General features: G+C 38.3%; 1 protein-coding gene across 3 annotated transcripts; it reads right to left on the reverse strand.

Moving 5' to 3' along the window:
- Positions 1 to 6389: 6389 nt before the first annotated feature.
- LOC126334602 (UPF0547 protein C16orf87 homolog) lies at positions 6390 to 16900 on the reverse strand. 3 transcript variants are annotated; one of them, XM_049996998.1, is made up of 2 exons: positions 16846 to 16900; positions 6390 to 7953 (listed from the first exon to the last, which is right to left on the reverse strand). In XM_049996998.1, the coding sequence occupies exon 2, from the start codon at positions 7801 to 7803 to the stop codon at positions 7324 to 7326; it is 480 nt and encodes a 159-aa protein (XP_049852955.1). In that variant the 5' UTR covers positions 7804 to 7953; positions 16846 to 16900; the 3' UTR covers positions 6390 to 7323. The 3 variants fall into 3 exon arrangements, with proteins under 3 accessions (XP_049852955.1, XP_049852954.1, XP_049852956.1); XM_049996997.1 differs by lacking the exon at positions 16846 to 16900 and adding an exon at positions 15847 to 16127; XM_049996999.1 differs by lacking the exon at positions 16846 to 16900 and adding an exon at positions 15159 to 15183.
- Between the last annotated feature and the right edge of the window lie 3847 nt (positions 16901 to 20747).

Here is a 20747-nt window from a genome sequence, read left to right on the forward strand (position 1 = left end):
ATAATGTGCAATCAGAAGAAGAAAATACAGTAATGGACCCAAAACATCCCAGAGCAAACAAACAAAGAACAACACGCATCAATTAAACAATCAGAGGAAAACGAAATCTTAAGACAGCAACCAGTACAAGCACAAATAGAACACGAAGTGACGCACATGTTAGGTATAGAAGAAAAATTTCAGCTGACATACATAGAATACAAAGACACAAATACAGACATCAGATCATTCTTGCATAGACCACCGAATAACCCACAAGTCAAAACAACAATAACAACTAACAACACAATCATACACAACAAAATAAATGAAAACACAACTATGGAAGAGTTACAACTACTGGTTTATATGGGAGCACTCACTACACTAAATATACACACTAGGCAGAGATCAGAACCAACCAACATACAGAAGAAACCCACAAAACCAGCATGGCAACACAGGCTACAGAACAGAATAGAAAAACTGAGAAGAGACATCGGACAGCTAATACAATTTATAAGAAACGAAATATCAGACAAAAAACAAAAAAGGTTAGGTAAAATCTCACAACAAGAAGCAACAGAGCAATTAGATGAAAAGAAGCAGAAATTACAAGCACTGGCCAAATAATTCAGAAGATGCAAAAAAAAAATTGAAAATAGAAGGAAACAAAACCAAACATTCAACACAAACCAAAAGAAGTTTTACCAGACAATAGATAACACACATTAAAATAAGACAATCCACCAAACATAACAGACATAGAGCACTTCTGGAGCAACATATGGTCAAACCTGTTACAACATAACAGATATGCACGGTGGATACAAGCAGAAACAGACACATACAAGATACCACAAATGCCTGAAGTGATAATTTTGCAACATGAAGTCACCCGAGCAATTAATTCTACGCACAATTGGAAAGCCCTTGGCAAAGATAAAATAGCAAAATTCTGGCTAAAGATCACCTCAAAACATTCACATCTAACTAAATTATTTAACAGTTACATTGTAGACCCATACACATTCCCTGATACACTTACACATGGAATAACAAAAGCTTTTGATAGTGTACCCCACCCAAGGTTACTACAAATATTGGAAATATACAAAGTAGATCCCAAACTGATACAGTTCCTAAACATAGCAATGAAAAATTGGAAAACCACACTTAATATCCAAACAAATTCAAATAATATCACATCACAGCCAATAAAGATTAAGCGTGGAATATACCAAGGAGACTCATTAAGTCCTTTCTGGTTCTGCCTTGCTCTGAACCCACTATCCAACATGCTAAATAATACAAATTATGGATACAATATTACTGGAACATACCCACACAAAATAACACATTTGCTATACTTGGATGATCTAAAACTAATGGCAGCAACAAATCAATTACTCAACCAATTACTAAAGATAACAGAAGTATTCAGCAATGATATAAATATGGCTTTTGGAACAGACAAATTTAAGAAAAATAGCATAGTCAAGGGAAAACACACTAGACAAGAAGGTTACATATTTGATAACCACAGCGACTGCATAGAAGCAATGGAAAAAACAGATGCCTACAAATATCTAGGATACAGACAAAAATAGGAATAGATAATACACTCCTGGAAATGGAAAAAAGAACACATTGACACCGGTGTTCAGACCCACCATACTTGCTCCGGACACTGCGAGAGGGCTGTACAAGCAATGATCACACGCACGGCACAGCGGACACACCAGGAACCGCGGTGTTGGCCGTCGAACAGCGCTAGCTGCGCAGCATTTGTGCACCGCCGCTGTCAGTGTCAGCCAGTTTGCCGTGGCATACGGAGCTCCATCGCAGTCTTTAACACTGGTAGCATGCCGCGACAGCGTGGACGTGAACCGTATGTGCAGTTGACGGACTTTGAGCGAGGGCGTATAGTGGGCATGCGGGAGGCCGGGTGGACGTACCGCCGAATTGCTCAACACGTGGGGCGTGATGTCTCCACAGTACATCGATGTTGTCGCTAGTGGTCGGCGGAAGGTGCACGTGCCCGTCGACCTGGGACCGGACCGCAGCGACGCACGGATGCACGCCAAGACCGTAGGATCCTACGCAGTGCCGTAGGGGACCGCACCGCCACTTCCCAGCAAATTAGGGTATCGGCGAGGACCATTCGCAACCGTCTCCATGAAGCTGGGCTACGGTCCCGCACACCGTTAGGCGGTCTTCCGCTCACGCCCCAACATCGTGCAGCCCGCCTCCAGTGCTGTCGCGACAGGCGTGAATGGAGGGACGAATGGAGACGTGTCGTCTTCAGCGATGAGAGTCGCTTCTGCCTTGGTGCCAATGATGGTCGTATGCATGTTTGGCGCCGTGCAGGTGAGCGCCACAATCAGGACTGCATACGACTGAGGCACACAGGGCCAACACCCGGCATCATGGTGTGGGGAGCGATCTCCTACACTGGCCGTACACCTCTGGTGATCGTCGAGGGGACACTGAATAGTGCACGGTACATCCAAACCGTCATCGAACCCACCGTTCTACCATTCCTAGACCGGCAAGGGAACTTGCTGTTCCAGCGGGACAATGCACGTCCGCATGTATCCCGTGCCACCCAACGTGCTCTAGAAGGTGTAAGTCAACTACCCTGGCCAGCAAGATCTCCGGATCTGTCCCCCATTGAGCATGTTTGGGACTGGATGAAGCGTCGTCTCACGCAGTCTGCACGTCCAGCACGAACGCTGGTCCAACTGAGGCGCCAGGTGGAAATGGCATGGCAAGCCGTTCCACAGGGCTACATCCAGAATCTCTACGATCGTCTCCATGGGAGAATAGCAGCCTGCATTGCTGCGAGAGGTGGATATACACTGTACTAGTGCCGACATTGTGCATGCTCTGTTGCCTGTGTCTATGTGCCTGTGGTTCTGTCAGTGTGATCATGTGATGTACCTGACCCCAGGAATGTGTCAATAAAGTTTCCCCTTCCTGGGACAATGAATTCACGGTGTTCTTATTTCAATTTCCAGGAGTGTACAAATATTAAAGAAGAACTAAAAGAAAAATATAGACAGACTAACAAAAATACTGAAAACAGAATTGACAGCAAGAAACAAGACAAAAGCTATAAATACTTATGCTATAGCAATATTGACCTACTCATATGGGGTAGTGAAATGGAGTAACACAGACCTAGAAGCACTCAATACACTTACACAATCACAATGCCACAAATATAGAATACATCACATACATTCAGCAACAGAAAGATTCACATTAAGCAGAGAGGAAGGAGGAAGGGGATTTATCGACATAAAAAACCTACATTATGGACAGGTAGACAATTTAAGAAAATTCTTTATAGAACTAGCAGAAACTAGCAAAATACACAAAGCAATCACTCATATAAAAACATCGGCTACACCACTGCAATTTCATAACCACTTCTACAAGCCTTTAGATCACATAACATCAACAGATACGAAGAAAGTAAATTGGAAAAAGAAAACACTACATGGCAAGCACCTGTATCATCTAACACAGCCACACATCTATCCAACACATGGCTATGAAAAGGCAATATATACAGTGAGACAGAAGGATTCATGATTGCAATACAGGATCCAACAATAAACACCAGATATTACAGGAAGCATATTATTAACGATCCCAATACCACAACAGATAAATGAAGACTTTGCAAACAACAAATAGAAACAGTAGATCACTTCACAGGTGGATGTACAATACAAGCAAATACAGAATACACCAGAAGACATGACAATGTAGCAAAAATAATACATCAACAACTTGCCATACAACGTAAACTAATAAAACAACACATTCCCGCATACCATAAAATGTACTGGAGAATGATGAATACAAATTATACTGGAACAGAACCATTATAACAGGTAAAACAACACCACATAACAAACCTGACATCATACTCACCAATAAAAAGAAGAAATTAATACAACTAATCGAAATATCCATACCCAATAAAACAAATATATAGAAGAAAACAGGAGAAAAATTGAACATTTCATCGACTGGCTGAGGAAGTGAAGGACATGTGGCATCAGGATAAAGTTGACATTACACCAATTATACTATCAACTACAGGAGTCATATCGTACAATATCCACCAGTACATCAACGCAATACAACTACATCCAAATGTATATATACAACTACAGAAATCTGCAATTATTGATACATGTTCAATTACCCGAAAGTTCCTAAATGCAATGTAACATATACCGTACAGTTAAAAGGAAGTCACGCTTGATCAAGATCCATTTTTAACCAGACATAATGTCCGAGAAAGGAAAGAAATAATAATAATAAAACGATAATAAGTCACGCTTCATATGCACTGAGAAATGGATAACACAGGGAACAAACTATTTTTACCAGCTGTTACATCACTTCCAAGATAAGAAATGGCATTTTGTACTTGGATACAATCATCTTTAACAAACTAACATGCAGACAAATAATGCAGCCAGCCAAAAAATACCAAAAATAAAATAGTGGGCACTTGCTCCTTTGGGTGTGCTAACACAGACAACCATTCTTGGCCAATCCCTAGACCAGCAGACTCCCAACAATCAACACACTTTGTTCATGGCAAACTATACACTCCCAAGGTCAACATAATGTCTTGAAAGAGTAACACATTATGTTACAGTGCATGTTACCTTCCTGTTTGAGCTGAGAAGGCATCTGTGTAGCATCACTGTGTATAATGAAGGGCACAATGTGAGTACTTTTATTGCCGGTATTACTCAGTAACATATGGATTTCACATGACATTTAGCAGAGTTGGACTGTCTTAATACTGAGTTGTATAGAAGATTCTAATAATATAGATTTCATGTGGTTCAACAGCATTTGTATTTCTACACTGTGATGGACCACATGAAAAGTTTTCCAGGTATGGTACGTGACTTTCTTGAAACTGGCAAAATTTGGCACCGGAGCTTTTGAAGAGATAAGCATTAACCTCAGGCATGAATATTAAACAAGTCACGGTATGACCAACTTCTGTTAAAGCACCAACAGGAGCCAGCATAATTCCTAAGTGGGTCCTGCTGCATTCTTCACTGACATGATATGCTGTTCTGTTTAAGCATTTAAGCATACCCAATGCTGAGACAGCCATGACAAACATATTGCAAAGGCAGTTCAAAGGTCAAGAGCAGCTATTATAACAAGATACTTTTTGATTAAAATTTGCAGTGATTTTTACACACTAACTGTTCTTTGCTTCTGTTATGGAATGATATAATGAATACTTGGCTAAGATGCTCACCGATGTAGGAAAAGATAGAGTGCTACTTACTGTAAAGGTAAATGGCTAAGTTGCAGACAGGCACTATTAAAAGGCACACACAAGCTTTCGGCCTCTACTTTCATTGGAAAAAGAGAAACACACATTTATTTACACAAGCAAGCACGTCTCACACACATGACCACCTACTCAAGCAGCTCAGGCTAGAACACCTGAGCTTCCAAAGACAGCAGTCACATGCGTGTGAGATGTGTTTGCTTGTGTGAATGAATGGTGCACGTTTCTCTTTTTCCGATTATGGCTGACGTTAAAAGCTTATGTAACCACAGGCTGAGGCTGAAAGCTCGTGTGTACATGTCTTAACTGAGCCAATCTGCAACTTACAGTTTGTAACCTTTACAGTAAGTAGCAGTTTATCTTTTCCTACATTGTTGATATTCCTGTCTGGAGTTTCCATTGTTTGCTACGAAGTTCAGTAATTCAACTCCAGGCTATACCAATAACAATGGTAATAGCAGTAAAGATACCAACCAGCCGCCACAACAGTGGCTGACCTAAGTGTGAAGTCTGTAGTGGAAACTGCGGATGCTGTGCAGTCTTCAGTTGAAAAATCTAGAGTCCATTTGTAAAGTCAACCAAGGCTGTGCAATCAAAATTTAGAAAACTGGATGTATTTGCTGTATCACACTTAATTCAACATTGGCTGAATTTGGTTCATTTGCTGAATTTGGTTACACAGAAACATCACATTTGGCATTAAATGATGACCTCTGCTGGAGACAATTACCTCGATATCTGAATCTGTACATTTTGCAGTCTTGATCACATTCTAATTTTCTGAACAGTGTTGGCTTTCCAGCCATCGCCGGTTTTATAATGACAAGACACTGATCAGCTCATTTATCAACTATGCATACTCTGCATCACTGTCTTTTTATAAGTTCTGGTGGTGACTGTAAAACCAATTATCTGTTCAGATAAACTTCACAGTTTACGAGGAAGTTATTCAAGTATTTTCAAACAAACGAAAATAATTCTGGAACACAGAGTAGAAAATGTTAGAATCTTGTGGACAGGCACTATTTTAGCTTAAAGTGGAAGGCAATAAATTGTGAAAACAATACAATGTGCAAATATTTGTAATTTGTTCACAAAGAATTTTGGCTATACACTCTTCTGAACTTACAATGAAAACTGTTTCATGGATATGATGTATACACAACTGATTATTACAGTAGTCTATTCCAGTAAAAATTGTGTGATGGTATGAAAATTAATTTCAATCTGATATATCGACTTGACACTGACATACAACAAATCTGATATAAACATTTTAACACAGAATCATCTATTTATATGACAACTTTGAAGTAATAAAATGTGTAATTTTGTCAGTTAACAAGTGCAGAGGCAACACAGAAATGAAAATTATAACTCTGTAAGTAGCAATATATGATCCAGTAGTCACAAATGGCAGTAAACACTTCACCTGTGCTTAGCACGAAAATTTAATTTGAATTTCATCATATTACAGTTTTTTATACAATTTAATTGGATATACTCTCTAATGGATACCACTGTTTGTGCTTCAGAATGAAGTCCAATAAAGGTTTAGTGCTACCCCATTAAAAGCCCTGATAACACAGTTATGCTTCCAAATACTTGGAAATAAGAAAAGGCAATACTGTGTTGATCAGTTTTAGCACTTTTAATATAATGAGAGAACAATTGCAAATGTTTATTCTTAAGTTCAGCATCCAGTTACTACGGTCAAAAATTTTTCAGCTGAATGTTTTTGGTGTTATTAAATGAATCACACATGTGGGTGAAAGAAACAAATGCAAGGAACAACAGTGACTTATGAATCGAAAAGCAGATTTGCTGCTTGAGTCAAAATATGGTTACTGCATACAGTTCATAATTACTGGAGGGCACAAACTGGTTTCAATTTAACCCTGTTTGAAATCTAAGACACAAGGGAAGCAAAACTGTGAATCATTCCCCTGTCTACAAGATTACTGTAATTCCTATTACATCACAAAATGTAAACCCAGGAATTATACTCTCCATGATGTTACACCCATTTTTCGGTTAATTTCAGAGAGAATAACAGAACATTTGAAGCCATTCTCTGGTGAAATTATTTGTAAACAATTGTCCCTATCATCACTATCCTGTTCTGTTCTGAAGTTGCGTTTCCGCTTCCTTTTGAGATGCACAACATCGTCATCTGCACCAATCTGTTCATCACTTTTGCTCTGTGACTGGTCAGCAGAAGTACGCATACTGCGCTTTCGTTGTTGCTGCTTCCTTGTCTCCTTGTCGTACTCCAATGCATCGTAGTAATTAGGCTTCTCTCGTTTTACCCTTTCTGTACGGCGACGGGTAATGCTTGTGCCATCACCCTCTTGTGCAGCATTTGATCGCCTTCCAACAAATATATGTCCACATGCACATGTCTTTGATGCAATAGGTAACTGCATGGAGCACTTGGGACAGCTCTTGGCTATCATCTTGTGTTTTGGAACTTTCCTCATTGTGTCACTTTGTTTACGTACATAGGTCTTCAGAAGGATGAGAGCATGAATTATAGTTTACTCCACCCATGCATCGTTTACTTCATGTCAACCTTATCTGCTTCAAGTTGTTAAATACACTGAATGTGTGAATGATCAATTACAGCATTCCTGAAAAGAAAGAGACAAAATTATTGAGCTTCTACAAAGTATGCATGAGGTTCATCACAAGGATCAAATAGTGAACATAATCTATGACTAAAATGCTTATTGTGTCTTCAGCAGTGATCCTTTTATAGTGAAACAGAACATGGATACTGTCAAAATAAAACAACATCCATGGCGGTATCTATGCTGATCATGGCAATGGCGAATATAGCTGTTGAGAGCTCTGTATCTGAGACTTTTAGCACATGAGATAAAATAGGGAGAAAAGGATGCTTAAAAAGTTAATACAAGTTCCTGCTGGACTGTGACAGTTTTCCCATCGCTCCTCCTAGCACCACCCCTACTGCCAACTTTTGGTGTCACAAAGCTCTAGGTTGGAAGATAATGATTTTGCTGCAAGTTTGGGAAGTCAATGGATATGAATGAGAAATAAAGGTTACAGTAACACACTCACCTGTATTGTAAAAAGAGCTTGCGGATCTACACACACGCCCACAAATAAAAACTTTACAAAATATTAGTACAGAATTTGTAAGAAGATATGTTGAAATACTGCTTCAGACCCCTGCAGCTGACAGCACAGTAAAAACTGATAGGTCAGCTACCCAGAAAGTGTGGGTCTGTTATTTTCGACATGGTGTGAAAGAACAATGTAACTGATTCGGCTTGATGGGCAATGAATCCACCACTTTCAGTGCAGATGCACAGTTATAAAGTCCCTATGCAGCTCATATCAATAGTCTCATTTTCTTTCCTTTCTCCGCCCCCCCCCCCCCCCTGGTCTACCTTCTATTAACATACCACTCTGCAAAACATTAAAAACTCCTTCCTAATACTTCAAGTTTGAGTCCAGACAACTCACAAAATTTTAGAAGGTAGCACACACCTCTTGTTGTTCCCCAGGTAGAACAACTAATTAAGCTTGTCGAAAAAGAGCTCAAAAAAATTAATCGAAGATTAAAGATGTAATGACAGATGAAAGAGACACATACATATCTCACCATCGAAAATTTAAATGTAGCAGTTTTTTAATTCTTATTGCAACTGATGTTTGAGAGTTGAAAGGTGGATTTTATACTATTAATAACAATCAAAAACAGGGTTGCACTTGAAATGCTAAATTGCTCTTTAAGATCTTCGGTTCTTCATAGAGCATTTATGGTACTGAGGAGCAAATGTGATTTGTGATACACTAAGCAACTCTTTTATATCTTGTTGGAGGATTGAAAATCTGGTTTCTAATACACACTTCTAATGACGTTTGTTAGCGGTACAGGGAATGAGGTGCAAAGACACAATAGGAAATTAATTAATGAAATGTCTGATACAGACATATTTTGATCTGTTTGATCACTTCTAATGACATTTGTTAGCGGTACAGGGAATGAGGTGCAAAGACACAATAGGAAATTAATTAATGAAATGTCTGATACAGACATATTTGGATCTGTTTGATCCCAACACATATCAATAACTGTATATTGCATAGTTAGCCACACCAACCAGAAGACTTGTTTTGATGGTGTTTCACAATTTTCACACTTCTGACTGTTATAACATTTGAGTAGAATATGTTGCAAACTCTGCTAATCAAAACATTCTGTGTTTCGCATGTGTATTAAATATGAGAGTAGATTTCTGATTATACTTTTGTGAGAGATCACAAATACCAGATAGGTCTAATTCATATTATTAGATTCTAATAATTTTCTGCTTCTGTTTTCGCATTATCTTTCACGTGTCAAAATGTGAGTATATATTAATATAATGTGTATTTCTGAACATTTGTGATTGCTGTGAAAAATTCACATTATATCACCAATTTTAAACCCAATTTGGGTGTGTGTGTGTGCTTTTTTAGACACTGTTTTTGAACAAGGATACTGTTGCCAAACATTCCCCAACTTCATTGTATATTTATATGAAAAAGGGATATTGTTTCAGATAATTTTTTGGCACTTGCAACTGCTTCTGCTTTATACAATTTGAGCAGCAGAATATTCATTAAAAAAATCATTCACCCCTAATTCCTGTGCATATCTAAATGAATAAATGCATATTTATGAGAATTTTCTGTATTTACAATTGGGGCTATATCAGCATTTGTGACTTACAGCTATCGTGTCACATATTACAGTTAACATATTATTATATTATTTTTCTCTTTTATTGTGTCAGAATTTATCTTAAATTAACACTATTGCACCATCCCATGCCTAGTGGCCTAATTTCAGAAAAAGTTCCCACAGGACCATCACGGATATTATTGAAATTTTGTGTGAATGCTTGCACAAGTTCCCAATGAACATTGGTAAACTTTACTATTTCCAATTTAATACTTGCAGAGATATAGTCATTTGTTTGACCCCATGGCGGAGCTATCGACCGTGCACCAGTGACTTTTCAGCCACTTTGACGCACAATAAATTTTACCTTCTTATATCTCCATAAGCAACAACAGGATACACATGAAACTTTGCATGTAATAAGATACCAATATAAGGCCTTATATTATAAAATGTCATTCTCCTACTGCAGTCCAATAGTTTACAAATTGAGGACAAACGATTTTTTTTCTAAAAATATAAAAAATGGCTCTTTTAAACCATTTTAATTAAAGAGACCATGTTCTAAACTACATTTGGTTTTGAAATGTGAGCATAAGAGGTCCTAAAAATGAACAATAAAGGGGAGGTGCACTGAAAATGGGCCCATATGTCACCTAATAATCTGAGGCAATCACATTTGAAACATGTAACTTTTTGAGTTCTGTGTTACCAAAATTTCTTCCCAAACAATCCCATCAGTGACAACATCTGACCAGCAGTACAAATTTACTCCTGACATGTACAGCAAATTAATGAAACCTGTAAAAAAACTCAAGTAGCTTGATGTAAACATAAGCTGAGGATTCTAAAATAGACTACTTCCAGCTTTGGCATCTCAGTTTATAGAAACATATCATCTGCTTGAAACGCTTATTAGTTTTGGGAATCTATGGCAAAGAAACCCACCCATGGCTGCTGTTACACCTAGACCTACTCACCCTGCAGCAAAGATGGGAGTTTAGAGAGTACTGCACTTTAAAATTTACAAGTCCTGCCTCTACTGCTGGCAGGTGGTGCTACAATATTGGTATTGGTCCATAACAGCAGTTCTTTCTGAGATGATTATTTTTGGTTGATTTGGATAGAAGGGAATATTAATCCTAACAATTAATTTTAATCCCTAGCCTGGCTCATTCCGCATGAAATGAGCCGGAAAGTAAAGATTTAGTCATGTGAATGGACTAACAAAATATAAAATTTAATGATTTGAAACTCATTTTTACTGTACTCAAGATATTTAGTTATGAATTGTGCTCGCAAAGGTTGTACAATAATGTGCTTCAGGAACATCAAGAAATTTCCTTATATTGTCTGAAATGATTTGCTTTCTGTGAAACAGATGATGCAACATGCTATGTAGCAATAGGCTTCCTTGGTATCCTACACTGAATAATTTTCTCACATAAGCTCTGTTCAAATTTTTTCTCTCATCTTGAAAGTCACAGGAACTGCTGTCACACTCATGACAAATAAAGATAAAGTCTGCATTTTGTTTCAACAAGTATTTCACAATTTTTAAGATTAAGGCTGTAAATAAGGCAAAAAAGTCAGTTACAAACAGTCCTAGGCAACAGACTGCTGCTGTTAGGAAACAAGATTAAGGACCTGAATCTTACTGAAAAAAATGTTAAGATACTCCCAAAGGGTTCAAGATGTTTGTCAACTGAAACAAAAAAATGAAGTAATTGAGTATTTTTGTCAAGATGACGTTAGCTGTGCTACTCATGGAATTCATTATGTAAAATCTTTTGAAGACCCTCAGAAATGGAAAACAAGAACAAGTACAGAGGTGACTTATGGTTATGACTGTTGGTGAGGCATACGAGGAATTTAAGAATATGAATTCCGATACGCAACTAGCAAAGTCAACATTTTATTTACTAAGGCCAAGTCATTTACTACCAGTGTCAGAAACATGTCAATGTGTGCATACATAAATACTACGCAGATTTTAAATTCCTAACGGAAAGCATTTCACATGTGATTCCAGATTTTCCTAATTCTAAAAAAGAATTGCTTCAGACACTCATTTGTGATGTATAAAATTAGGACTGTATGATAGGAAAACGCAGAAAGTGTCAGCGTAATGTCTCATTGCGGTTGACTAATGAAAATCTAGATAAAATTCTGTCGCGGAAGGAATGTAACGACTGGCAAAGTTAATGGAAAATACATGAACGCTGGAAGCAATCACTGAAGCATTACAGGAAAAGATGTTAAATTTAAAATGCATTTCTGGGTAAGGGAGAAACAAGCCAAATATTCTGCATCTTTTAAGAAAGAGCTTACAAAGAATGCTGCCATGCAATTTGACTTTGTCAAAAACTTCTCTTTAATGTCATAAGATTAAATTTAAATCACACACAGGAGCCGTAAACTAGTAACATTATTTCCAAGCTGTGTATGGGACAGTCTAAAGGTTAGTTATTATGCAACAATAAGTGATTACCTTTCACATGACAAATTTGCCGTTTGGAGCTTTCTTGGAAAAAAGATAACAAATCTAAAACAGTCGAATCCAAATTTACAAAAAACTCTTTCCTGGAAACTGCATTGCACACACAAAGAAATTTGCTGTTTATACTAGTAATAAACTGAATGAAGTTCATGTTCTTTTTGTAGCAGTGAAGTACACAAGACAAAGGAAAGGTAGTTAAGGATTGGGAAAAATGTCATTCCAATTCCAAAAGTCCATTCTAACATTGTTTTAGAAATTATGACAGTCATCATATTTTAGCTTCAGAAACATTTGGAAGTAAAATGGCACGATATGAAATTCCGTAGATCCCTAAATCCAAGAAATGTCTGAAATTTTCTGATGTTTATTCAGATTTTGAGGAGTCTAATTTTGAAGATAATCAAGCAACATCATAAATTAAAGTGCAGGCAACCATAAATCCAGCTATGGAAATTAAAGCCGGAACCTTTCTAATCATAGCACTTCAGAGTGACAGGGGAAATGGACAGAATTTTGTTTCTGTTTGCCAACCAGAGTGTGTGGCCTATGAAATCAAGTTAATGTTTTTAAAATCATATGAGAAAGAAAAGATACTCTTCCGAATGAAAATAACATTTCGGTTGGTTGTTTCTTTCTGAAAGATTGTTGCTAAAATTTTGAATCTTCTTGCATTTCAAATGAAAGGAAATGCAGTTTTTGATTGTTTTCATAAGAAAGTTCCGTGATAACAGAAGTTGTGCTATTGTTTTGAAAATAATGTTACATTCTTTCTTATATTTTAATGACTAGTTAAATTAGTTTTCAGTTTTATGCACTTATTAATTCATTTACATATAATCATTCAACATTTTGCCTGTAATCCATGACAATAGAATCAGTCTTCCACAATCGCAAGTGTATTTGCAAGTGCAAGTGTTAGTGCCAGATTCAGCTGCTAACCAGTAAAATTTTGCATCTAATTTCTTAGTCACGGAAGCAGTCCACAACAAAAAGTTATGGTTTTTGAGGAACAAAGGTTTTCGTTTGTAAATGTGGTCTTCACTTTGTGAAAGTGTCTTCAACATTTTTCATTAGCCCGTAATGGATGCTTGACAACTCAAACAGCATGGCCAGCTTAATAATTCTATCAAAATACCGAGGATGAATGACAACTTCCTTCTCCTTTTTCTACTTCTGTATTCATTACATGCCCTAGCCATATGCACATTATCCTTAAATTTATACAGTGCAACAGATTTGAAACATACGATTCCATTTTATGGAAAATTAACCCCAATGTTATAAACTTGGACTGTAATGGACAGTGTGTGTCAGTACAAATGGGGATATGTCACTATATGATCACAACCTTTACGGAGATTTCCAACATTTGGCAGGTTGTCCTCTTCTCATCCTTCCAATAGTCCCTCTATATCTATATTCATCAAGTGTGTATATGAGAGAACACCCTTGCTGGAACTGAGGGTAGTGTGCAATTTAGTCACTACTGGTTAGTCACAAAGAACTTCCTTTTTCGGGATCTGACAGGCCTGTCTTAACATAACTGTCTCAACTAAATAACAAATCAGGCAAATTGGAGCATACTTTTTTAAAATTAAACAACAACTTTACAAGAAATTTCAGCTCTGTTTCGCATAAGGTGCAACACCTAAGGCTGCCCTACCCTCAAGATGGATTTTAACTCTACAGTGTTTTACTAGGCATAGTCCATTACTGGCAGAATGACCTTGTGGAAAGCACAAGTAGCCTTCTGTCCCATTTGCAAAGGTTCTATATGTCTCCAGGCTAACAAACTCAATAACTAAATTACTTGAGAGATATAGTAAAAACCTGTATTTTTCAGTTAATTCAAAAAAAAAAAAAAAAAAAAAAAAAAAAAAAAAAAAAAAAAAAAAAAACTTGCTCTAACCTATCACACATCCACTTTACCACAAGTGAAATTTGCAGCAGCAAAGCAACTGGAGAACTGCAACAGGATATAGGTTTATCATCATACATTTTCTAGTTGAAGAATATTGTACAATTAAAGAAGAAATTCTGAACAGTAGAATTTATCAGTAAGAAGAGCTCTAACTGCAACAAAGATAAATGCTACAATCTAACCATGGTAAGGTGAAAATTAGAACAACTCGCAGCAAGCATCCTCAGAAGTATAACATTAATATGCTTATTTCTGACATGTTTCTGTAACTCCCCTCCCCCCCCCCCCCCCCCCCTCCTAGACTGCTTGCTGTCAGTAACTAACAAAACAGTCTACCAATGAGAGACTAAGATACAGATGGAAAAATGTTGAATAAACCCAACTTAGTTTCCTCTTACTTTCATTGCAATAATGACTGATCTGCAACATCTGTACCCTAAAACTATCATTACAATGTATGTCATATACAAGATCCAACAAACACGGATAACTTTACGACTTTATAGTTTTTTTTTTTTAAATTATGTGCAGTACTCAAAACTCTGTTTAATAAATGGGTATCAGCATATTATCTTATACTGCAAGGTAACCACTCACACAGCAGTGTCACTGTAATGTAATGGTCAATGCTTATTCTTAATAAACTACTTTTCTCTAGACACTGTATGTTAAGTCACTACTTCCACTTATTCCTTCAGTAGTTCCTCCATACACATGATACATGAAAACAAATTGGTCTACAGCATGGTAATTCCCTCCTACTCCGAGGAATCTTTGTAGTGGTGACACAATTAACCATAACGTAGCCTGAGATATACGTTATAATTATACTCTAAGGCGGCAGACCAAACGATTATAAATGCGAAATAAAAGTTATGGTAACAAGTCGATTCGCTCTGTAACTCGATGTCCGAGTTCCCTCAAACACTCGAAACTGCAAGGAAAATTAAGTACAGCTGTAGAAACCTTGCATTACTGTTACATCTGGGTGCATATTGAGTGGCCTATACTATCTTACGTAAATTGTGAAGAATTTAAGGGTTATTGGAGGGGGGGGGGGGGGGGGAAGAGGCGTACGAGAAAGCTAAAAACAAGTCGAATAAACCTGTAAATCAATCATCTTATGTTAAAAATCTTGGCGCAATCAACGCATGTACAATGGCCCCAATAATGATAAATTTCATAAACCATGTCCTTAATGCCTTGACCAAAAATGACAAATACGACTCATCGACGCTTTCTGTACATAAATCAGAAGGAAGACAGTAAATCTTGCTCAGAGAAGCGCAATTGATCATGAAGTCAGCAGCATTTCAACTGCTACTTCACTTAGTTACAAAATCCTTCCGTTTACTAAATCATACGTGACCAGAACGACACAAATCACAATAAAAACAAACTCAACAAACCTTTCATTTTACGTGTTTACATACTAATAAACATCGTCCACGTGAGTCACTTGCCTCAAGTGGCTAAATAGTGACTCTTGTCATGCATAAAGCGAACAAACGGTGTTTCCATGTTTTCCCACTAATCGATTATATTCATGACACAACCGACGTTATTTTTGCGAACAATGCTAATACACGACAAAGACATCTCCATAGTAACATCAGAGCTACGACCATATTATCTATAGAGTTAGGGTGAAACAGCGACAGACAAGAATGTAGTTCCTTGGAAGAAATACACGAGGTGAAATGTCTGGTAACTCCACCGTGTTGCACCTATATTGGAAGAGGAAGACGATGACATTTATTGTTACATATCAGTAAAAGACGAAAGGTAGTAATACTTCCACCCATGCGTACTTCAAAAATATATGTATGTTCCACATCTCCTCTTATAAACTAGTGAGTCGATGTGGCCCAAACTTCGTACACATAGCATAAAGCGCTGTGGTGTAAGAACCATCAACACATCAAAGGGGTGGGGATGAAAGAGAAGTGTAGCCCACGACTCGCAAATACCCGGACTTTATTCATCCAGTATTTGATGAGAATGTGAGCACTTTCTCACTTGCAGCAAATAATACACTTAATTTCAAGTCTTTTACGAAACTGTTTCTCTCTGACACCCCCACTAAATGATGAAACGGAAAATGTTTATCGCTTACTACATTTTTTCTCTTTGCAGTAAAACTGCCACATCTGGCTTGACGTTTTAATTTATTACTTCTTTATTACATACCCTATTCGTGACACATTTTTCAGACCGTGTCCGCACACACCGCTGAATGTTCCATATAATTATATCTTTATAAGCGCCATAGTTCAGAAGATAAGGCGTCATAAACATTGAGCTGTGGAAAACAGAACTGCTGAGAGGCACTTGCTAGAGATACAGGTGAAAATATGTGTACAAATATGTACGAAATATGTTATATGTGTTTGAAATACATGTCTCACTTGCATATCCGGGTGAATTACTAGGTAAAAAGCTCCTCCCAAACCACTGGACCGATTTCAGCCAGACTCAGTACACTTTTTACTTTCTATCTGGAAAGAGATACTGTTGGGTAAGAACACTAACCTCTTACTGAGGTGGGGATGATGAATAAAGAAGGGTGGGGATGGAGATGATGGAGAGATAGAGGAGGGGATGGTGGAGAGGGACACAGGTAGGTGGCAGGAAGTAATGGACAGAGAGAGGGCAGGACAATATGAACAGAACTGGGGGAGGTGGAGACTGACAGAAATATGGCAAGCTGGAGAAGGACAGAGAAAGGGAAGATGAGACAAATAGAGAGTGAAAGAGGAAAAGATGGACAGAGAGGTGAAAGTGGAGGAGATGGAGAGAGAGATGAGCAAGAGGGGATGGGCAGAGTGAGGAATATACCTAATTGCGTTGGCAGTATAGTGGAAAACTTGTTGGTATAAGGGTACTAGAGAAGAGTGGATCGCTGTTTTTTTAAATATAAATTTTTTCTGCGGCCTCGTTGCAGTGGTAACTCCATTTCCCTTCAGATCACCGAAGTTAACCACTGCTGGGCTCTTGTAGCACTTGGATGCATGACCGTGCAGGTTGCTGGGCGCTATTGGCAAGTGGGATGTACTCAAACCTTGTGAGGCAAATTAAGGAGCTAACTGATTGAGAAGTAGCGGCTCTGGTCACAAAAACTGAGGATGGATGGGAGAGCGATGTGCTGATCATATGCCCCTCCTTACCTGCATCCAGTGACACCTATGGCCTGAGGATGACATGGCGGTCGGTCAGTATCATTCGTCCTTCAAAGCCTGTTCGGAAGAAGAGTTCTCTTCAGTTGTTTTGTTGCATATTATGGATGCAAATTATAAATTCATTGGGGTTGATATTGGTACTTACAGAAAAGAATCTGACAATAGAATATTTCAAAAATCGATTATGGGGATGAGAGAAGGAGTGTAATATCCCTGTATGCAACTGTTATATTACCCCATTTGCTGACTAGAGACGAAGTGTTTGCTTTTAGAGACTGTATGATCAAAAAGCCTATTCGAGAAGAGTTGCTACATCATAAAGACATAAATAAGTTTATAACTGTAGAGTATACCGAGCGAGGTGGCGCAGTGGTTAGGCACTGGACTCGCATTCGGGAGGACGACGGTTCAATCCCGCGCCCGGCCATCCTGATTTAGGTTTTCCATGATTTCCCTAAATCGCTCCAGGCAAATAGCATGGCCGAGTTCCTTCCCTGTCCTTCCCTAATCCGATGAGACCGATGACCTCGCTGTCTGGTCTCCTCCCCCAAACAACCCAACCCAACCCAACTGTAGAGTATGCCGTGCTCGTCAAGTGGCAGAAAACTCCTTCGGGCTTTTACTCCAATGTATAGAGTCTTTTATAGTGCTAATGCTGTGGCGCCTGACTTCACTGGCGATCTGATATTATCGACGTGTTGTTTACACAATTTGCTATATGACAGTCACTTTGAAAAAAAGGGTACTCCACTTTACACTGAGGTGACAAAAATCGTGGGATAGCGATATGCACATATACATATGGCGGTAGTATCGCATATGGAAGGTCTAAAAGGGCAGTGCATTGATGGAGCTGTAATTATTATGTAAAGTGAAGGTGGAGGGAGGAGAAAGGAAAGGAAAAGGAAGAGACTATTAATGTCAGCTGCATAGGGACTTTATATTGTTATTCATATTCAGATGATTCATATGAAAAGGTTTCTGACGTGATTATGGCTGTACGATGGGACACCTCGAACATTACTTTTCGGAAATCGTTATGGAATGAAATATTCTGACCCACAGAGTTAAGAATGTGCCAAAAATAGCAAATTTAAGGCATTTCCTCTCGTCATGGACAATGCATAGATGACGGCCTTCGCTTAAAGAACGAGATCAGTGGCGTTTGCATAGAGATGTCGGTACTAAGAGTAAAGCAAACCACAGACATCAATATCGGATGTATGATGAACGTATCCAGTAGGACAATGTAGTGAGATATAGCGTTAATGGGCTATGGACGACCGACCCAAGTGCCTTTGCTAAAAGCACGACATCATCTGCAGCGGCTCACCTGGCCTTATGCCCATACTGATTGGACCCTAGACGACTGGAAAGTCGTTCACTGGTCAGATGAGTCCTGATTTCAGTTGGTAAAAGCTGAGGGTAGGGTTCGAGTGTGGCACAGACTCAACAAAGCCATGGACCCAAGTTATCAACAAGGAACTGTACAAGCTGGTAGTGACTCCATAATGGAATGGGCTGTGTTTACATGGAATGGACTGTGCCCTCTAGTCCTACTGAACCCATCATTGACTGGATCTGTTCATGTTCGGTTAGTTGGAGACCTTTTGCAGCCATTCATGAATTCTTGTTTCCAAACAACTATGGAATTTTTGTGGGTGACAAAGCACCATGTCACTGGGCCACAGTTGCTTGCCATGGAAACAGGGGATATATATATATATATATATATATATATATATATATATATATGTGTGTGTGTGTGTGTGTGTGTGTGTGTGTGTGTGTGTGTGTGTGTGTGTGTGTTTCCTATAAATTTTTTCGTTTATTTTTAGCCTTATCAACCAATAAGAGTAAAGGTCTAGCAGTTGACCTTGCAGCAGCATAGTCTTGTGTGAGTCAGCAGTATCACTTTTTTTTTATTAACTGGTAGTACTGGTTATACAACTGACAAGTTGATGAAACATTAGATCTGGAAATTGGTGAAACTTGCAACACAGTTTGCAGTTTGGTAGGACGCAAAATTCTGAAACTGGTAGTACTAGCTGCATAATTGGTGGACTGGTACGACGTGCAGAAAGAACGAGTGTGTACTGGTAATTTGTGATATGGAAACAGCCACCCTGCCATCTATACTTTAAGGAAGGCGAGCGCCGAATTGTTAATCTGCACATTTGTGGGTTATTATGTGGAAACCAAAAAGTTGAATCACTTTTGCAATGTTTCATAAAGTAGGCAGTTACACTGCCTGCACATAGATGCCGGTGTCTGACGTCAGGGCCTTCCTAGTCTCAGTACTGCCACAACTTTACTTTCTGCTCATACTACCCAGATAAGGTGTGTACAACAAACCACATATGAAAATCTGCTGTCATGGATTGCTTTCACTTCCAACGTCCTGTAACTGTGTAGAACTTTGAGTTAACATCACACAACATCCGTTCCTTAAGTTAATCGTTATCTAAAACTACATGGATGTGACGCATAGAATTCTGTGTAACACACTGTAAATTCTGTTCATTGATCTTTGCACAAGGTTAAACACACAGACCACTTTGTTCTCTGCTATAAGTTTCTATTTTGATATAACTGTTGATACTCCATGCCAGAGATTTGCATAGAGAACATTGGTGTACATTCCAAAATACTGTTTCCTGGTCTTCAAAGAGGGTCAAACAAACAATCCATCCTATTCCCAGCTAAAGGATTCTAAAAATCTGCAAGGCATCCATTCATTTGCTAAACTGCTATTTCTAAGCGTAACACTAAGTGTTCAAGATTTAATATACCAACAAAAAAAGACTCGAGACACACACATGTGTCGGATCTGTGATGACTGTAAATGGCAATGATGTAATATAGTTGAGACTTTTAGTTATACATATACTAAGACAGACTGGTGTGAGGGTCAAAACAAACACCTTCCAGGCAATTAAGACTGATAATTCGTTACACAAACTATAAAACAGCGATACTGACATGTATAGGTCTCTATTCGTCATTTCTAAGTCAGTATATGATACATTTGATGAGCTTATATTTTTAACACAGCATTTATTTATGGTGGGACAGAGTGGAATTCGATTCATCGTTGTACACTGCCATAGAATCAAAACTGAGTCCCACAT

This window comes from Schistocerca gregaria, chromosome 2 (genome assembly GCF_023897955.1).
Source record: "Schistocerca gregaria isolate iqSchGreg1 chromosome 2, iqSchGreg1.2, whole genome shotgun sequence".
In the NCBI taxonomy this organism is placed as follows: Eukaryota; Metazoa; Arthropoda; class Insecta; order Orthoptera; family Acrididae; genus Schistocerca; species Schistocerca gregaria.